This window comes from Taudactylus pleione, unplaced genomic scaffold (assembly GCF_031769625.1).
Source record: "Taudactylus pleione unplaced genomic scaffold, aTauple2 ptg001781l, whole genome shotgun sequence".
Classification (NCBI taxonomy): domain Eukaryota; kingdom Metazoa; phylum Chordata; class Amphibia; order Anura; family Myobatrachidae; genus Taudactylus; species Taudactylus pleione.
In genome coordinates this window covers 158,813-180,854 of record NW_028286178.1, presented here as the reverse complement: position 1 = coordinate 180,854, position 22,042 = coordinate 158,813, and the positions used below count along the sequence as shown (strand labels likewise).

General features: G+C 44.5%; 1 protein-coding gene across 2 annotated transcripts in view; it reads right to left on the bottom strand.

Moving 5' to 3' along the window:
* Nucleotides 1-22,042, bottom strand: part of LOC148436362 (uncharacterized) — a 98,154-nt gene that overhangs the window by 9,824 nt on the left and 66,288 nt on the right. The window contains exons 1-4 of one of the 2 annotated variants that reach the window (XM_088464978.1): nucleotides 10,579-10,613; nucleotides 9,386-9,577; nucleotides 3,168-3,243; nucleotides 1,233-1,330 (exon numbers count right to left, since the gene is read on the bottom strand). The exons of the other annotated variant lie outside the window; for it this stretch is intronic. Of the exons in view, the coding sequence (XP_088321104.1) occupies nucleotides 1,233-1,330; nucleotides 3,168-3,201 (132 nt within the window). The 5' untranslated portion in view covers nucleotides 3,202-3,243; nucleotides 9,386-9,577; nucleotides 10,579-10,613. Of the gene's footprint in view, nucleotides 1-1,232; nucleotides 1,331-3,167; nucleotides 3,244-9,385; nucleotides 9,578-10,578; nucleotides 10,614-22,042 lie in introns of those variants that run through there. 2 annotated transcript variants of the gene reach the window in all.

Genomic DNA, 22,042 nt, shown 5'->3' with positions numbered 1-22,042 from the left:
TGGCGCAGCGCCCTGCTGAAATGGCCTGCGGGTTCTGTCCCGCACATGGGGAAAATGGCGATGCAGCAGCTTGGCGCATGCGCCCGGCATTCATTCACAGTGACCGCAGCGCTTGGGGGCCGCCCAGCATGTCTGTAAGTGCTGTGCACGCCCCCAAGAGTGGCGAAAAGGGGACAAGTCTTGAAGACATGCCCCTTTTAATTGGTCGTGCGGGCGCAGAAGTGCCCTTTCTCTAGGTCTGGCACCCTACCTGGCGCAGTACCTAGAGTGAACACTATATTCCCTCTCTCTCCCGTCTCCATACACTTATTACATATTATTCCTCCAGTCACTTTGTGTAACTGTTCCTCTCTCCAAGCCTTGGTACATATCTCCCTGTGTCACCTGCCCTCAGTGTCACTGTTATCCTGTCAGTGTAATGTTACCACATAGCTCCCCGACAACGCACAGCAATATATCACTGGGTTCTAGGTTTTACTAGGAGTAGGGCACAGTGAGATACACACAGCTTCTGTACACATCATATAGTGACAGTCACTGACAGGGGCAAACGCAGGATAATTAAAGGGGGGTTTCCGAATCTCCAATCTCAGAAAAAAAAACATATTTTAATAAACATTACACATTATATATATATATATATATATATATATATATATAAACACACATACACGCAAATACACATACTGTACATATATATGTGTGTATATATATATATATATATATATATATATATATATATATATATACATACACACCAACACACAATTACATGTAAATAGCTAGCACTGGTAAAAAAAAAAAACATCAACAACATTGAAAATATAAAATATAAACTTCCTTTATTTGTAATAATGCCAGGGCTACACATGTATTGGAGGAGCATCCATGTAGAAGTATTCTTAAGCAATTACTCTAGAAAACATTGAGGTTTTCAAAGAGTTAACTCACCATTGTGACTGTCCGGGTTGTGGAGAGAGCTCCGTGCAGCAGCAGCGTGTGTAGAGGGGGAGGGTTCAGAAACATGAGTGCAGAGAGAAGGTTCCCTGTCCTGTTAACTATAGCTATCGCGATGAGGCAGAGGTGCTACGCTTTTTGACAGCCCGTGCGGAGGAAGGCTCGCCTCGAGCTGTCTGTATGTGCACAGGGGGGGTTTCTAGGTACTCAGAAACCCCCCCTGCGTGCGCTACTGGTCACTGAGGTATATTAGTGAGACCCTAAATCCCATCTACCTGATGCTCTTGTGGGATCCTGTGATTCTCCTCTGTACAGTCCTGTGAATAAAGAGGATGGGGACATCTCTCTGGGGTATTTCTGTTACTGGGTCCATCTGTAGGAGACACACAGTGACTGAGTACATTGTATACATGTGATTATCAGATGAGGTGTACAGTGCATCCGGAAAGTATTCACAATGCTTCACTTTTTCCACATTCTGTCATGTTACAGCCTTATTCCAAAATGGAATAAATTCATTTTTGTCCTCAAAATTATACACAACGTGTAAAAAGTTTTTTTGAGTTTTTTGCAAATTTAATAAAAAAAACTAAAAAAAAACTAAGAAATCACATGTACATAAGTATTCACGGCCTTTGCCATGAAGCTCAAAATTGAGCTCAGGTGCATCCTGTTTCCACTGATCATCCTTGAGATGTTCCTACAGCTTAATTGGAGTCTACCTATGGTAAATTTAGTTGTTTGGACATGATTTTGAAAGGCATACACCTGTCTATATACGGTCCCACACTTGACAGTGCATGTCAGAGCACAAACCAAGCATGAAGTCCAAGGAATTGTCATGTAGAACTCCGAGACAGGATTGTCTCGAGGCACAAATCTGGGGAAGGGTGCAAAAAAATATCTGCTGCTTTAAAGGTCCCAATGGGCACAGTGCCTCCATCATCCATAATGGAAAATGTTCGGAACCACCAGGACTCTTCCTAGAGTTGGCCGGCTGTCTAAACTGAGCAATCGTGGGAGAACGGCCCTAGTCAGGGAGGTGACCAAGAACCCAGTCACTCTGTCAGAGCTACAGCATTCCTTTGTGGAGAGAGGAGAACCTTCCAGAAGGACAACCTTCTCTGCAGCAATCCACCAATCATGCCTATATGGTAGAGTGGCCAGACAGAAGCCACTCCTTAGTAAAAAGCATATGGCAGCCTGTCTTGTATTTATTGTATTTATTGATGATGTGACTGCTGACAAAAGCAGCAGAATGAATTCTGAAGTGTTTCGGGCAATATTATATACTCATATTCAGTCAAATGCTTCAGAACTCATTGGACGGCGCTTCACAGTGCAGATGGACAATGACCCGAAGCATACTGCAAAAGCAACCAAGGCTAAAACGTGGAATGTTATGCAATGGCCAAGTCAATCCCCTGACCTGAATCCGATTGAGCATGCATTTCACTTGATGAAGACAAAACTGAAGGGAAAATGCCCCAAGAACAAGCAGGAACTGAAGACATATGCAGTAGAGGCCTGGCAGAGCATCACCAGGGATGAAACCCAGCATCTGGTGATGTCTATGCGTTCCAGACTTCAGGCTGTAATTGCCTGCAAAGGATTTGCAACAAAGTATTAAAAAGTGAAAGTTAGATTTAGGATTGTTTAGTTTGTCCCATTACTTTTGGCCCCTTAAAAAGTGGGAGGCACATATAGAAACCGTTGTAATTCCTACACCGTTCACCTGATTTGGATGTAATTACCCTCAAATTAAAACTGAAAGTCTGCAGGTAATGCACATCCTGTTTGTTTCATTTCAAAGCCATTGTGGTGGTGACTAGAGGCCAAAATATGAGAATTCTGTCAATGTCCCAATATTTATACACCTGACTGTATAACTGCTTTTTGTGTTTGACTAACAATCTAAGTAACACTATATATTTTTATTTTTAATTGATGATATATTTTGACGTTTATATTTTGATTCTTTATATTATGTAATTTGTGCAATATTTAAATATTTCCATCTGTATGTACTATATTAAATTATTCCTGATCCGATAGCACTGTCTACCATTTGCCTACATTTTGGAATAAGGCTGTAACATAACAAAATGTAGAAAAAGTGAAGCGCTGTGAAAACTTTCTGGATGAACTGTATATAGGAGGCCCCCATACCTAATCTTTCCCCTGTACAATAAATGACAGTCTCCTCTTACCCAGTGATGTGAGGGGCCGGTGATTCTCCATCATCACGTCCTTGTACAGACCCCTGTTCTCTATATACTCCTCCTCCTGCATGGAGACATAGACAGTGACATCCTGACACCTTATTAGAACCTGACACACACAATGATACAGTCATCACCCAGACACATCCCCCGGTGTTACTGTATAATGTCCCATTCCCAGCAGTCACCTCTCCAGTCATCACCCAGACACATCCCCCGGTGTTACTGTATAATGTCCCATTCCCAGCAGTCACCTCTCCAGTCATCACCCAGACACATCCCCTGGTGTTACTGTATAATGTCCCATTCCCAGCAGTCATCACCCAGACACATCCCCCGGTGTTACTGTATAATGTCCCATTCCCAGCAGTCACCTCTCCAGTCATCACCCAGACACATCCCCCGGTGTTACTGTATAATGTCCCATTCCCAGCAGTCACCTCTCCAGTCATCACCCAGACACATCCCCTGGTGTTACTGTATAATGTCCCATTCCCAGCAGTCACCTCTCCAGTCATCACCCAGACACATCCCCTGGTGTTACTGTATAATGTCCCATTCCCAGCAGTCACCTCTCCAGTCATCACCCAGACACACCCCCTGGTGTTACTGTATAATGTCCCATTCCCAGCAGTCACCTCTCCAGTCATCACCCAGACACATCCCCCGGTGTTACTGTATAATGTCCCATTCCCAGCAGTCACCTCTCCAGTCATCACCCAGACACATCCCCTGGTGTTACTGTATAATGTCCCATTCCCAGCAGTCACCTCTCCAGTCATCACCCAGACACATCCCCTGGTGTTACTGTATAATGTCCCATTCCCAGCAGTCACCTCTCCAGTCATCACCCAGACACACCCCCTGGTGTTACTGTATAATGTCCCATTCCCAGCAGTCACCTCTCCAGTCATCACCCAGACACATCCCCTGGTGTTACTGTATAATGTCCCATTACCAGCAGTCACCTCTCCAGTCATCACCCAGACACATCCCCCGGTGTTACTGTATAATGTCCCATTCCCAGCAGTCACCTCTCCAGTCATCACCCAGACACATCCCCTGGTGTTACTGTATAATGTCCCATTCCCAGCAGTCATCACCCAGACACATCCCCCGGTGTTACTGTATAATGTCCCATTCCCAGCAGTCACCTCTCCAGTCATCACCCAGACACATCCCCCGGTGTTACTGTATAATGTCCCATTCCCAGCAGTCACCTCTCCAGTCATCACCCAGACACATCCCCTGGTGTTACTGTATAATGTCCCATTCCCAGCAGTCACCTCTCCAGTCATCACCCAGACACATCCCCTGGTGTTACTGTATAATGTCCCATTCCCAGCAGTCACCTCTCCAGTCATCACCCAGACACACCCCCTGGTGTTACTGTATAATGTCCCATTCCCAGCAGTCACCTCTCCAGTCATCACCCAGACACATCCCCTGGTGTTACTGTATAATGTCCCATTCCCAGCAGTCACCTCTCCAGTCATCACCCAGACACATCCCCTGGTGTTACTGTATAATGTCCCATTCCCAGCAGTCACCTCTCCAGTCATCACCCAGACACATCCCCTGGTGTTACTGTATAATGTCCCATTCCCAGCAGTCACCTCTCCAGTCATCACCCAGACACACCCCCTGGTGTTACTGTATAATGTCCCATTCCCAGCAGTCACCTCTCCAGTCATCACCCAGACACATCCCCTGGTGTTACTGTATAATGTCCCATTCCCAGCAGTCACCTCTCCAGTCATCACACAGACACATCCCCTGGTGTTACTGTATAATGTCCCATTCCCAGCAGTCACCTCTCCAGTCATCACCCGGACACATCCCCTGGTGTTACTGTATAATGTCCCATTCCCAGCAGTCACCTCTCCAGTCATCACCCAGACACATCCCCTGGTGTTACTGTATAATGTCCCATTCCCAGCAGTCATCACCCAGACACATCCCCCGGTGTTACTGTATAATGTCCCATTCCCAGCAGTCACCTCTCCAGTCATCACCCAGACACATCCCCCGGTGTTACTGTATAATGTCCCATTCCCAGCAGTCACCTCTCCAGTCATCACCCAGACACATCCCCTGGTGTTACTGTATAATGTCCCATTCCCAGCAGTCATCACCCAGACACATCCCCCGGTGTTACTGTATAATGTCCCATTCCCAGCAGTCACCTCTCCAGTCATCACCCAGACACATCCCCCGGTGTTACTGTATAATGTCCCATTCCCAGCAGTCACCTCTCCAGTCATCACCCAGACACATCCCCTGGTGTTACTGTATAATGTCCCATTCCCAGCAGTCACCTCTCCAGTCATCACCCAGACACATCCCCTGGTGTTACTGTATAATGTCCCATTCCCAGCAGTCACCTCTCCAGTCATCACCCAGACACACCCCCTGGTGTTACTGTATAATGTCCCATTCCCAGCAGTCACCTCTCCAGTCATCACCCAGACACATCCCCTGGTGTTACTGTATAATGTCCCATTCCCAGCAGTCACCTCTCCAGTCATCACCCAGACACATCCCCTGGTGTTACTGTATAATGTCCCATTCCCAGCAGTCACCTCTCCAGTCATCACCCAGACACATCCCCTGGTGTTACTGTATAATGTCCCATTCCCAGCAGTCACCTCTCCAGTCATCACCCAGACACACCCCCTGGTGTTACTGTATAATGTCCCATTCCCAGCAGTCACCTCTCCAGTCATCACCCAGACACATCCCCTGGTGTTACTGTATAATGTCCCATTCCCAGCAGTCACCTCTCCAGTCATCACACAGACACATCCCCTGGTGTTACTGTATAATGTCCCATTCCCAGCAGTCACCTCTCCAGTCATCACCCGGACACATCCCCTGGTGTTACTGTATAATGTCCCATTCCCAGCAGTCACCTCTCCAGTCATCACCCAGACACATCCCCTGGTGTTACTGTATAATGTCCCATTCCCAGCAGTCATCACCCAGACACATCCCCCGGTGTTACTGTATAATGTCCCATTCCCAGCAGTCACCTCTCCAGTCATCACCCAGACACATCCCCCGGTGTTACTGTATAATGTCCCATTCCCAGCAGTCACCTCTCCAGTCATCACCCAGACACATCCCCTGGTGTTACTGTATAATGTCCCATTCCCAGCAGTCATCACCCAGACACATCCCCCGGTGTTACTGTATAATGTCCCATTCCCAGCAGTCACCTCTCCAGTCATCACCCAGACACATCCCCCGGTGTTACTGTATAATGTCCCATTCCCAGCAGTCACCTCTCCAGTCATCACCCAGACACATCCCCTGGTGTTACTGTATAATGTCCCATTCCCAGCAGTCACCTCTCCAGTCATCACCCAGACACATCCCCTGGTGTTACTGTATAATGTCCCATTCCCAGCAGTCACCTCTCCAGTCATCACCCAGACACACCCCCTGGTGTTACTGTATAATGTCCCATTCCCAGCAGTCACCTCTCCAGTCATCACCCAGACACATCCCCTGGTGTTACTGTATAATGTCCCATTCCCAGCAGTCACCTCTCCAGTCATCACCCAGACACATCCCCTGGTGTTACTGTATAATGTCCCATTCCCAGCAGTCACCTCTCCAGTCATCACCCAGACACATCCCCTGGTGTTACTGTATAATGTCCCATTCCCAGCAGTCATCACCCAGACACATCCCCCGGTGTTACTGTATAATGTCCCATTCCCAGCAGTCACCTCTCCAGTCATCACCCAGACACATCCCCCGGTGTTACTGTATAATGTCCCATTCCCAGCAGTCACCTCTCCAGTCATCACCCAGACACATCCCCTGGTGTTACTGTATAATGTCCCATTCCCAGCAGTCATCACCCAGACACATCCCCCGGTGTTACTGTATAATGTCCCATTCCCAGCAGTCACCTCTCCAGTCATCACCCAGACACATCCCCCGGTGTTACTGTATAATGTCCCATTCCCAGCAGTCACCTCTCCAGTCATCACCCAGACACATCCCCTGGTGTTACTGTATAATGTCCCATTCCCAGCAGTCACCTCTCCAGTCATCACCCAGACACATCCCCTGGTGTTACTGTATAATGTCCCATTCCCAGCAGTCACCTCTCCAGTCATCACCCAGACACACCCCCTGGTGTTACTGTATAATGTCCCATTCCCAGCAGTCACCTCTCCAGTCATCACCCAGACACATCCCCTGGTGTTACTGTATAATGTCCCATTCCCAGCAGTCACCTCTCCAGTCATCACCCAGACACATCCCCTGGTGTTACTGTATAATGTCCCATTCCCAGCAGTCACCTCTCCAGTCATCACCCAGACACATCCCCTGGTGTTACTGTATAATGTCCCATTCCCAGCAGTCACCTCTCCAGTCATCACCCAGACACATCCCCTGGTGTTACTGTATAATGTCCCATTCCCAGCAGTCACCTCTCCAGTCATCACCCAGACACATCCCCTGGTGTTACTGTATAATGTCCCATTCCCAGCAGTCACCTCTCCAGTCATCACACAGACACATCCCCTGGTGTTACTGTATAATGTCCCATTCCCAGCAGTCACCTCTCCAGTCATCACCCGGACACATCCCCTGGTGTTACTGTATAATGTCCCATTCCCAGCAGTCACCTCTCCAGTCATCACCCAGACACATCCCCTGGTGTTACTGTATAATGTCCCATTCCCAGCAGTCATCACCCAGACACATCCCCCGGTGTTACTGTATAATGTCCCATTCCCAGCAGTCACCTCTCCAGTCATCACCCAGACACATCCCCCGGTGTTACTGTATAATGTCCCATTCCCAGCAGTCACCTCTCCAGTCATCACCCAGACACATCCCCTGGTGTTACTGTATAATGTCCCATTCCCAGCAGTCATCACCCAGACACATCCCCCGGTGTTACTGTATAATGTCCCATTCCCAGCAGTCACCTCTCCAGTCATCACCCAGACACATCCCCCGGTGTTACTGTATAATGTCCCATTCCCAGCAGTCACCTCTCCAGTCATCACCCAGACACATCCCCCGGTGTTACTGTATAATGTCCCATTCCCAGCAGTCACCTCTCCAGTCATCACCCAGACACATCCCCTGGTGTTACTGTATAATGTCCCATTCCCAGCAGTCACCTCTCCAGTCATCACCCAGACACACCCCCTGGTGTTACTGTATAATGTCCCATTCCCAGCAGTCACCTCTCCAGTCATCACCCAGACACATCCCCTGGTGTTACTGTATAATGTCCCATTCCCAGCAGTCACCTCTCCAGTCATCACCCAGACACATCCCCTGGTGTTACTGTATAATGTCCCATTCCCAGCAGTCACCTCTCCAGTCATCACCCAGACACATCCCCTGGTGTTACTGTATAATGTCCCATTCCCAGCAGTCACCTCTCCAGTCATCACCCAGACACACCCCCTGGTGTTACTGTATAATGTCCCATTCCCAGCAGTCACCTCTCCAGTCATCACCCAGACACATCCCCTGGTGTTACTGTATAATGTCCCATTCCCAGCAGTCACCTCTCCAGTCATCACCCAGACACATCCCCTGGTGTTACTGTATAATGTCCCATTCCCAGCAGTCACCTCTCCAGTCATCACCCGGACACATCCCCTGGTGTTACTGTATAATGTCCCATTCCCAGCAGTCACCTCTCCAGTCATCACCCGGACACATCCCCTGGTGTCACTGTATAATGTCCCATTCCCAGCAGTCACCTCTCCAGTCATCACCCAGACACATCCCCTGGTGTTACTGTATAATGTCCCATTCCCAGCAGTCACCTCTCCAGTCATCACCCAGACACATCCCCTGGTGTTACTGTATAATGTCCCATTCCCAGCAGTCACCTCTCCATTCATCACCCAGACACATCCCCTGGTGTTACTGTATAATGTCCCATTCCCAGCAGTCACCTCTCCAGTCATCACACAGACACATCCCCTGGTGTTACTGTATAATGTCCCATTCCCAGCAGTCACCTCTCCAGTCATCACCCAGACACATCCCCTGGTGTTACTGTATAATGTCCCATTCCCAGCAGTCACCTCTCCAGTCATCACCCAGACACATCCCCTGGTGTTACTGTATAATGTCCCATTCCCAGCAGTCACCTCTCCATTCATCACCCAGACACATCCCCTGGTGTTACTGTATAATGTCCCATTCCCAGCAGTCACCTTTCCAATCAGCAGCTGTATGTTCTTCTTGGTGAGTTCCAGGATTTTCTGATCATTGTGTCTCTCATGTATCAGTGAGTGAGGTGGAGGCACCGTGATGGGGCTCTGGGTCCTGCTCAGTCCTCCTGACACACGGGGACGGCTGCTGGGAGTCTCATGCTCACCGGATGTCTTCTTCACTACTGTGTAATCCTGTGTATTAGAGGAGACACCAAATATCACTGCATACAGTCCCAGATTCCCTCACCTCCCCAGTCATGTCCCTGTATTATTACTATAGATATAAGTGATTTCAATGTGACACTCCCAGGTCCCCTCACCTCCCCAGTCATGTCCCTGTATTATTACTATAGATATAAGGGATGTCACTGTGACACTCCCAGACCCTCTCACCTCCCCAGTCATGTCCCTGTATTATTACTATAGATATAAGTGATGTCACTGTGACACCCCCAGATCCCCTCACCTCCTCAGTCATGTCCCTGTATTATTACTATAGATATAAGTGATGTCACTGTGACACCCCCAGATCCCCTCACCTCCTCAGTCATGTCCCTGTATTATTACTAGATATAAGTGATGTCACTGTGACACTCCCAGATCCCCTCACCTCCCCAGTCATGTCCCTGTATTATTACTATAGATATAAGTGATGTCACTGTGCCACCCCCAGATCCCCTCACCTCCCCAGTCATGTCCCTGTATTATTACTATAGATATAAGTGATGTCAGTGTGACACCCCCAGATCCCCTCACCTCCCCAGTCATGTTCCTGTATTATTACTATAGATATAAGTGATGTCACTGTGACACCCCCAGATCCTCTCACCTCCCCAGTCATGTCCCTGTATTATTACTATAGATATAAGTGATGTCACTGTGACACTCCCAGATCCCCTCACCTCCCCAGTCATGTCCCTGTATTATTACTATAGATATAAGTGATGTCACTGTGACACCCCCAGATCCTCTCACCTCCCCAGTCATGTCCCTGTATTATTACTATAGATATAAGTGATGTCACTGTGACACTCCCAGATCCTCTCACCTCCCCAGTCATGTCCCTGTATTATTACTATAGATATAAGTGATGTCACTGTGACACCCCCAGATCCCCTCACCTCCCCAGTCATGTCCCTGTATTATTACTATAGATATAAGTGTGTCACTGTAACACCCCCAGACCCTCTCACCTCCCCAGTCAGCAGATAGATGATCTCCAGCAGGACTATCTAGGAATAAATAGAATACACATCACAGAGAACACATGTAACAGTCAGACATGTTACACTGAGTGACCAGTAAGTCTCCCCTTTCCCCCCAGCCATAGAGCCCTGGTCAGTGTCTGTCAGAGGTTCCTGTGACCCAGCCCCATAAGGCTCCTCAGAGGCCGTCACACAACGCTGTACTGTATAAGGTTACACCAATGCTCCTCTCCTGGCCGGGGGTCTTATTCCTCCCAGACGCATATTTGGTGCAATTTGCTCCACGTGAATCTTTTACAAACACATGAATTAGGGATGTTGGGATTTATTCTTTTGTTTTACATTTATTCCAGGAAAGGAAAGAATCTGTGACTATACTGAGGTCATACAGATAACAGGGGTGTGAGGGGAGAGCACACAGGAGAGCAGAAGGGGTGCAGATATGGGGAGAGAGTCTGTGACTATACTGAGGTCATACAGGTAACAGGGGTGTGAGGGGAGAGTACACAGGAAAGCAGAAGGGGTGCAGATATGGGGAGAGGGGAAGTAACGTAGGAATACAGAGCACACAACAGGGGGTGTAACAGCTGTACAGAGGTGTCAGTAACACAGGGGAGGGGGAAGGGAACAGAAGAGGTTAATAACACAGGGATAGGACAGCAGGCAGCCCAGGGGACACACAAAGGGTTACACAATACAGAATCCCATCAGTCACTCTGCACAAATGATGAAATGACAAATGACCGCACCTCAGATGTATGTTACATGTGTGACCAGCCTGCCGGCCGTGTGTGTGCAGCGTAGGGTGGGGTGAGACATGTCCTGGGGGATAATCAGTGACACTCTGAGGATCTGGGGACTGTCACAGCCACTGGCTGTCTCTGAGAGAGTCTCTATTGCTCAGGATAACAAGACGCCCTGACAGACAGTCTCAGCTCAGGGAGTGCTGCCCTTTGTTACATGGCCTGTCTGTGTCCTTCTCACACATCCTTCCCCAGCTCCTGTTATGCATCATCTGGTATATATGAGGGTGGTATAATAAAGTAACAAGACCTCTCATTGTGTAAATGTAGTCACATTGTACATATACGTATAATAATTAGTATGGCCTTAGTACAGATTATTTATCCATATAGTCCCCGTACTTGTCTAAGCATTTGTTCAAGGCCTGAAGCCAGGATATGACGAATGCTGAATTTCACCATCGGCTGTGAATCGCCTTCCACCCAGGTACTTCTTCCATGGTACAAAGAGATGGAAATGACTTAGTACCAGGTCAGGGCTGTAGGGAGGATGGTCCAGTACCTCCCAATGGTAGCGCTGAAACAACTCATGCATGTGACTGGCTGAGTGGACGTGCTTGGCTGCTCATCTAGAATGTATGTCCTGCCATTATCAAAGACACCAACCCCAAACCTGTTACCATGACATTATCACCGTACACCCCAATAAGCTAATGATGAATTACAGCTGGTGATTTGCCCTTTATACACAGAAATCTGATCACACTATGCACCTTAATGTGTGTGCCCATGTTACCGCCAGCCCCGCCATCTTACACCTGATGCTGGGACAGTATAACTGATATGAGGCGCAGTGTAATGGTGAAGCAGTGGTCTACCTGCTCTGGCCTGGTGGGTAATTAGAATGAAATAGAGAACATTACACACGTGAGAGGTCTTGTTACCTTACTTATTGAACCATCCTCATACATACAGTTTCATATGGGTTGGGAATGACATGGTCAGGACACCACAGGCTGCTCCCCCTGCATAATAATAACAGGACACCATATGCTGCTCCTGCTGTATTATTATTATTATTATAACAGGACGCAACTGGCTATTTTCCCTGTATATTAATAATACCAGGACACCACAGGCTGCTCCCCCTGTATAATGATAATAACAGGACACCACAGGCTGCTCCCCCTGTATAATGATAATAACAGGACACCACAGGCTGCTCCCCCTGTATAATGATAATAACAGAACACCACAGGATACTCCCCCTGTATAATAACAGGACATAACAGGCTGCTCCACCTGTATAATAATAACAGGAAACCACAGACTGCTCCCCCTGTACAATGATAATAACATGACACCACAGGCTGCTCCCCCTGTATAATAATAACAGGACACCACAGGCTGCTCCCCCTGTATAATAATAATGACACCACAGGCTGCTCCCCCTGTATAATAATAACAGAACACCACAGGCTGCTCCCTTGTATAATAATAACAGGACACCACAGGCTGCTCCCCCTGTATAATAATAATGACACCACAGGCTGATCCCCCTGTATAATAATAATGACACCACAGACTGCTCCCCTTGTATAATAATGACACCACAGACTGCTCCCCCTGTATAATGACACCACAGGCTGCTCCCCCTGTATAATGACACCACAGGCTGCTCCCCCTGTATAATAATGACACCACAGACTGCTCCTCCTGTATAATAATGACAACACAGGTAGCTCCCCTGTATAATAATGACACCACAGACTGCTCAACCTGTATAATGACACCACAGACTGCTCCTCCTGTTTAATAATGACACCACAGGCTGCTCTCCCTGTATAATAATGACACCAGAGGCTGCTCCTACTGTATAATAATGACACCACAGGCTGCTCTCCCTGTTTAATAATGACACCACAGGCTGCTCTCCCTGTTTAATAATGACACCACAGGCTGCTCTCCCTGTTTAATAATGACACCAGAGGCTGCTCCTCCTGTATAATAATGACACCACAGACTGCTCCCCCTGTATAATAATGACACCACAGGCTGCTCCCCCTGTATAATGACACCACAGGCTGCTCCCCCTGTATAATAATGACACCACAGACTGCTCCTCCTGTATAATAATGACAACACAGGCTGCTCCCCTTGTATAATAATGACACCAGAGGCTGCTCCTCCTGTATAATAATGACACCCCAGGCTGCTCTCCCTGTATAATAATGACAACAAAGGCTGATCCTCCTGTATAATAATGACACCACAGGCTGCTCCTCCTGTACAATAAGACCCAATTACCTGCTAGTTCGCTCTCTCTGCGCCTTCTGCTGCTGCACACAGGACACCCGGAACTTAGCTGCCGGCGTCTCAGAGGGAGGGGGATGAGCAGGTGGAACGCACAGACCGGAAATAAGGTGGAACGCAAATACAGGAAGTCTAGTGCCCTCTACAGGGCTCCGAATACATTCCTAGCGGTGACCAGATCATGTGACGAGACCATGTGACCGGCGCTGGGCTGCTGTATTCTGCACCATAAGTCTGCGGGTGTGACTGTGCCCCCTCCCTGTGACAGCGGGTGAGTGTCCCCGCATAGGGCAATGGTAATAAGGCATGGGGTAATAATGAGGTGTGAGGGGAGGCTAGGAGGCTGTGTGACCCCCCTTATCCCTGTAAGACTGCGTCTCCCCGGCCAATCACTGTGCGGCTGCATCTCCCCGGCCAATCGCTGTGCGGCGGAGTCTCCCCAGCCAATTACTCTCCTTCCCTCCCTGCGCGCTCTCCTGAGTCCTGACTGAGGGCCTGATTCAGCAAGGAACGCACAGATGCAGAGACGCACGCACCCGGCCGCTGCGAGAATATGCTAATGTATGCATACGCACGGCACCTCCATAATGCCGCCCATTTATTCACAGCCTGATCAGTACGCAATATAGCAGTAACATCGAGAACCTTTACGCACAGTAGTGGATGACCTGACCTGCCGTAGGAATTTGGCTGGTTCCTGTGTACAGCTTGCGCTGCACCATAGGCAAACGCAGGGGGGGTTTCCTTCTGCCTGGAAACCCCCCTCCCAAGCCCTCAATATTACCACAATAGAAATAGTAATATAATAGAATTCTAATAGTGCTGTATGTTCTTGGAATGTTGCCCACATCTAAAATAAAAGCATTCAGCTCAGGCAGGATGGACCTACTGCCGCATCTAATGGCTCACTGTGATCACTAGTCCTGTATATGCTGGAATTATGACACACAATACACTATGTATGACACATATAATGGGTTACTGTGATCACTGGTCCTGTATATACTGGAATTATAACACACAATACACTATGTATGACACATATAATGGGTTACTGTGATCTCTGGTCCTGTATATGCTGGAATTATGACACACAATACACTATGTATGACACATATAATGGGTTACTGTGATCACTGGTCCTGTATATGCTGGAATTATCACACACAATACACTATGTATGACACATATAATGGGTTACTGTGATCACTGGTCCTGTATATGCTGGAATTATCACACACAATACACTATGTATGACACATATAATGGGTTACTATGATCACTGGTCCTGTATATGCTGGAATTATGACACACAATACACTATGTATGACACATATAATGGGTTACTGTGATTCATGGTCCTGTATATGCTGGAATTATGACACACAATACACTATGTATGACACATATAATGGGTTACTGTGATCTCTGGTCCTGTATATGCTGGAATTATGACACACAATACACTATGTATGACACATATAATGGGTTACTGTGATCACTAGTCCTGTATATGCTGGAATTATGACACACAATACACTATGTATGACACATATAATGGGTTACTGTGATCTCTGGTCCTGTATATGCTGGAATTATGACACACAATACACTATGTATGACACATATAATGGGTTACTGTGATCGCTGGTCCTGTATATGCTGGAATTATGACACACATAATACACTATGTATGACACATATAATGGGTTACTGTGATCTCTGGTCCTGTATATGCTGGAATTATGACACACAATACACTATGTATGACACATATAATGGGTTACTGTGATCACTAGTCCTGTATATGCTGGAATTATGACACACAATACACTATGTATGACACATATAATGGGTTACTGTGATCTCTGGTCCTGTATATGCTGGAATTATGACACACAATACACTATGTATGACACATATAATGGGTTACTGTGATCACTGGTCCTGTATATGCTGGAATTATCACACACAATACACTATGTATGACACATATAATGGGTTACTGTGATTCATGGTCCTGTATATGCTGGAATTATGACACACAATACACTATGTATGACACATATAATGGGTTACTGTGATCACTGGTCCTGTATATGCTGGAATTATGACACACAATACACTATGTATGACACATATAATGGGTTACTGTGATCTCTGGTCCTGTATATGCTGGAATTATGACACACAATACACTATGTATGACACATATAATGGGTTACTGTGATCACTGGTCCTGTATATGCTGGAATTATCACACACAATACACTATGTATGACACATATAATGGGTTACTGTGATCACTGGTCCTGTATATGCTGGAATTATCACACACAATACACTATGTATGACACATATAATGGGTTACTATGATCACTGGTCCTGTATATGCTGGAATTATGACACACAATACACTATGTATGACACATATAATGGGTTACTGTGATTCATGGTCCTGTATATGCTGGAATTATGACACACAATACACTATGTATGACACATATAATGGGTTACTGTGATCTCTGGTCCTGTATATGCTGGAATTATGACACACAATACACTATGTATGACACATATAATGGGTTACTGTGATCACTGGTCCTGTATATGCTGGAATTATGACACACACTACACTATGTATGACACATATAATGGGTTACTGTGATCTCTGGTCCTGTATATGCTGGAATTATGACACACAATACACTATGTATGACACATATAATGGGTTACTGTGATCGCTGGTCCTGTATATGCTGGAATTATGACACACATAATACACTATGTATGACACATATAATGGGTTACTGTGATCTCTGGTCCTGTATATGCTGGAATTATGACACACAATACACTATGTATGACACATATAATGGGTTACTGTGATCTCTGGTCCTGTATATGCTGGAATTATGACACACAATACACTATGTATGACACATATAATGGGTTACTGTGATCACTAGTCCTGTATATGCTGGAATTATGACACACAATACACTATGTATGACACATATAATGGGTTACTGTGATCTCTGGTCCTGTATATGCTGGAATTATCACACACAATACACTATGTATGACACATATAATGGGTTACTGTGATCACTGGTCCTGTATATGCTGGAATTATCACACACAATACACTATGTATGACACATATAATGGGTTACTGTGATTCATGGTCCTGTATATGCTGGAATTATGACACACAATACACTATGTATGACACATATAATGGGTTACTGTGATCTCTGGTCCTGTATATGCTGGAATTATGACACACAATACACTATGTATGACACATATAATGGGTTACTGTGATCTCTGGTCCTGTATATGCTGGAATTATGACACACAATACACTATGTATGACACATATAATGGGTTACTGTGATCACTGGTCCTGTATATGCTGGAATTATGACACACACTACACTATGTATGACACATATAATGGGTTACTGTGATCTCTGGTCCTGTATATGCTGGAATTATGACACACAATACACTATGTATGACACATATAATGGGTTACTGTGATCGCTGGTCCTGTATATGCTGGAATTATGACACACATAATACACTATGTATGACACATATAATGGGTTACTGTGATCACTGGTCCTGTATATGCTGGAATTATGACACACAATACACTATGTATGACACATATAATGGGTTACTGTGATCTCTGGTCCTGTATATGCTGGAATTATGACACACAATACACTATGTATGACACATATAATGGGTTACTGTGATCACTAGTCCTGTATATGCTGGAATTATGACACACAATACACTATGTATGACACATATAATGGGTTACTGTGATCTCTGGTCCTGTATATGCTGGAATTATGACACACAATACACTATGTATGACACATATAATGGGTTACTGTGATCGCTGGTCCTGTATATGCTGGAATTATGACACACAATACACTATGTATGACACATATAATGGGTTACTGTGATCACTGGTCCTGTATATGCTGGAATTATGACACACAATACACTATGTATGACACATATAATGGGTTACTGTAATCGCTGGTCCTGTATATGCTGGAATTATCACACACAATACACTATGTATGACACATATAATGGGTTACTGTGATCACTAGTCCTGTATATGCTGGAATTATCACACACAATACACTATGTATGACACATATAATGGGTTACTGTGATCGCTGGTCCTGTATATGCTGGAATTATGACACACAATATACTATGTATGACACATATAATGGGTTACTGTGATCACTGGTCCTGTATATGCTGGAATTATGACACACAATACACTATGTATGACACATATAATGGGTTACTGTAATCGCTGGTCCTGTATATGCTGGAATTATGACAAACAATACACTATGTATGACACATATAATGGGTTACTGTGATTCATGGTCCTGTATATACTGGAATTATGACACACAATACACTATGTATGACACATATAATGGATTACAGTGATCACTGGTCCTGTATATGCTGGAATTATGACAAACAATACACTATGTATGACACATATAATGGGTTACTGTGATCACTGGTCCTGTATATGCTGGAATTATCACACACAATACACTATGTATGACACATATAATGGTTACTGTGATCACTGGTCCTGTATATGCTGGAATTATGACACACAATACACTATGTATGACACATATCATGGGTTACTGTGATTCATGGTCCTGTATATGCTGGAATTATGACACACAATACACTATGTATGACACATATCATGGGTTACTGTGATCTCTGGTCCTGTATATGCTGGAATTATGACACACAATACACTATGTATGACACATATAATGGGTTACTGTGATCGCTGGTCCTGTATATGCTGGAATTATGACACACAATACACTATGTATGACACATATAATGGGTTACTGTGATCTCTGGTCCTGTATATGCTGGAATTATGACACACAATACACTATGTATGACACATATAATGGGTTACTGTGATCGCTGGTCCTGTATATGCTGGAATTATGACACACAATACACTATGTATGACACATATAATGGGTTACTGTGATCTCTGGTCCTGTATATGCTGGAATTATGACACACAATACACTATGTATGACACATATAATGGGTTACTGTGATCACTGGTCCTGTATATGCTGGAATTATCACACACAATACACTATGTATGACACATATAATGGGTTACTGTGATCTCTGGTCCTGTATATGCTGGAATTATGACACACAATACACTATGTATGACACATATAATGGGTTACTGTGATCGCTGGTCCTGTATATGCTGGAATTATGACACACAATACACTATGTAGGACACATATAATGGGTTACTGTGATCGCTGGTCCTGTATATGCTGGAATTATGACACACAATACACTATGTAGGACACATATAATGGGTTACTGTGATCTCTGGTCCTGTATATGCTGGAATTATGACACACAATACACTATGTATGACACATATAATGGGTTACTGTGATCGCTGGTCCTGTATATGCTGGAATTATGACACACAATACACTATGTATGACACATATAATGGGTTACTGTGATCACTGGTCCTGTATATGCTGGAATTATCACACACAATACACTATGTATGACACATATAATGGGTTACTGTGATCACTGGTCCTGTATATGCTGGAATTATGACACACAATACACTATGTATGACACATATAATGGGTTACTGTGATCACTGGTCCTGTATATGCTGGAATTATGACACACAATACACTATGTAGGACACATATAATGGGTTACTGTGATCTCTGGTCCTGTATATGCTGGAATTATGACACACAATACACTATGTAGGACACATATAATGGGTTACTGTGATCACTGGTCCTGTATATGCTGGAATTATGACACACAATACACTATGTATGACACATATAATGGGTTACTGTGATCGCTGGTCCTGTATATGCTGGAATTATGACACACAATACACTATGTATGACACATATAATGGGTTACTGTGATCGCTGGTCCTGTATATGCTGGAATTATGACACACAATACACTATGTATGACACATATAATGGGTTACTGTGATCGCTGGTCCTGTATATGCTGGAATTATGACACAATACACTATGTATGACACATATAATTGGTTACTGTAATCGCTGGTCCTGTATATGCTGGAATTATGACAAACAATACACTATGTATGACACATATAATGGGTTACTGTGATTCATGGTCCTGTATATGCTGGAATTATGACACACAATACACTATGTATGACACATATAATGGATTACAGTGATCACTGGTCCTGTATATGCTGGAATTATGACAAACAATACACTATGTATGACACATATAATGGGTTACTGTGATCACTGGTCCTGTATATGCTGGAATTATCACACACAATACACTATGTATGACACATATAATGGTTACTGTGATCACTGGTCCTGTATATGCTGGAATTATGACACACAATACACTATGTATGACACATATCATGGGTTACTGTGATTCATGGTCCTGTATATGCTGGAATTATGACACACAATACACTATGTATGACACATATCATGGGTTACTGTGATCTCTGGTCCTGTATATGCTGGAATTATGACACACAATACACTATGTATGACACATATAATGGGTTACTGTGATCGCTGGTCCTGTATATGCTGGAATTATGACACACAATACACTATGTATGACACATATAATGGGTTACTGTGATCGCTGGTCCTGTATATGCTGGAATTATGACACACAATACACTATGTATGACACATATAATGGGTTACTGTGATCTCTGGTCCTGTATATGCTGGAATTATGACACACAATACACTATGTATGACACATATAATGGGTTACTGTGATCGCTGGTCCTGTATATGCTGGAATTATGACACACAATACACTATGTATGACACATATAATGGGTTACTGTGATCTCTGGTCCTGTATATGCTGGAATTATGACACACAATACACTATGTATGACACATATAATGGGTTACTGTGATCTCTGGTCCTGTATATGCTGGAATTATGACACACAATACACTATGTATGACACATATAATGGGTTACTGTGATCGCTGGTCCTGTATATGCTGGAATTATGACACACAATACACTATGTAGGACACATATAATGGGTTACTGTGATCGCTGGTCCTGTATATGCTGGAATTATGACACACAATACACTATGTAGGACACATATAATGGGTTACTGTGATCTCTGGTCCTGTATATGCTGGAATTATGACACACAATACACTATGTATGACACATATAATGGGTTACTGTGATCGCTGGTCCTGTATATGCTGGAATTATGACACACAATACACTATGTATGACACATATAATGGGTTACTGTGATCTCTGGTCCTGTATATGCTGGAATTATGACACACAGTACACTATGTATGACACATATAATGGGTTACTGTGATCACTGGTCCTGTATATGCTGGAATTATGACACACAATACACTATGTATGACACATATAATGGGTTACTGTGATCGCTGGTCCTGTATATGCTGGAATTATGACACACAATACACTATGTATGACACATATAATGGGTTACTGTGATCTCTGGTCCTGTATATGCTGGAATTATGACACACAATACACTATGTAGGACACATATAATGGGTTACTGTGATCACTGGTCCTGTATATGCTGGAATTATGACACACAATACACTATGTATGACACATATAATGGGTTACTGTGATCACTAGTCCTGTATATGCTGGAATTATGACACACAATACACTATGTATGACACATATAATGGGTTACTGTGATCACTGGTCCTGTATATGCTGGAATTATGACACAATACACTATGTATGACACATATAATGGGTTACTGTGATCACTAGTCCTGTATATGCTGGAATTATCACACACAATACACTATGTATGACACATATAATGGGTTACTGTGATCACTGGTCCTGTATATGCTGGAATTATGACACACAATATACTATGTATGACACATATAATGGGTTACTGTGATCACTGGTCCTGTATATGCTGGAATTATGACACACAATACACTATGTATGACACATATAATGGGTTACTGTAATCGCTGGTCCTGTATATGCTGGAATTATGACAAACAATACACTATGTATGACACATATAATGGGTTACTGTGATTCATGGTCCTGTATATGCTGGAATTATGACACACAATACACTATGTATGACACATATAATGGATTACAGTGATCACTGGTCCTGTATATGCTGGAATTATGACAAACAATACACTATGTATGACACATATCATGGGTTACTGTGATTCATGGTCCTGTATATGCTGGAATTATGACACACA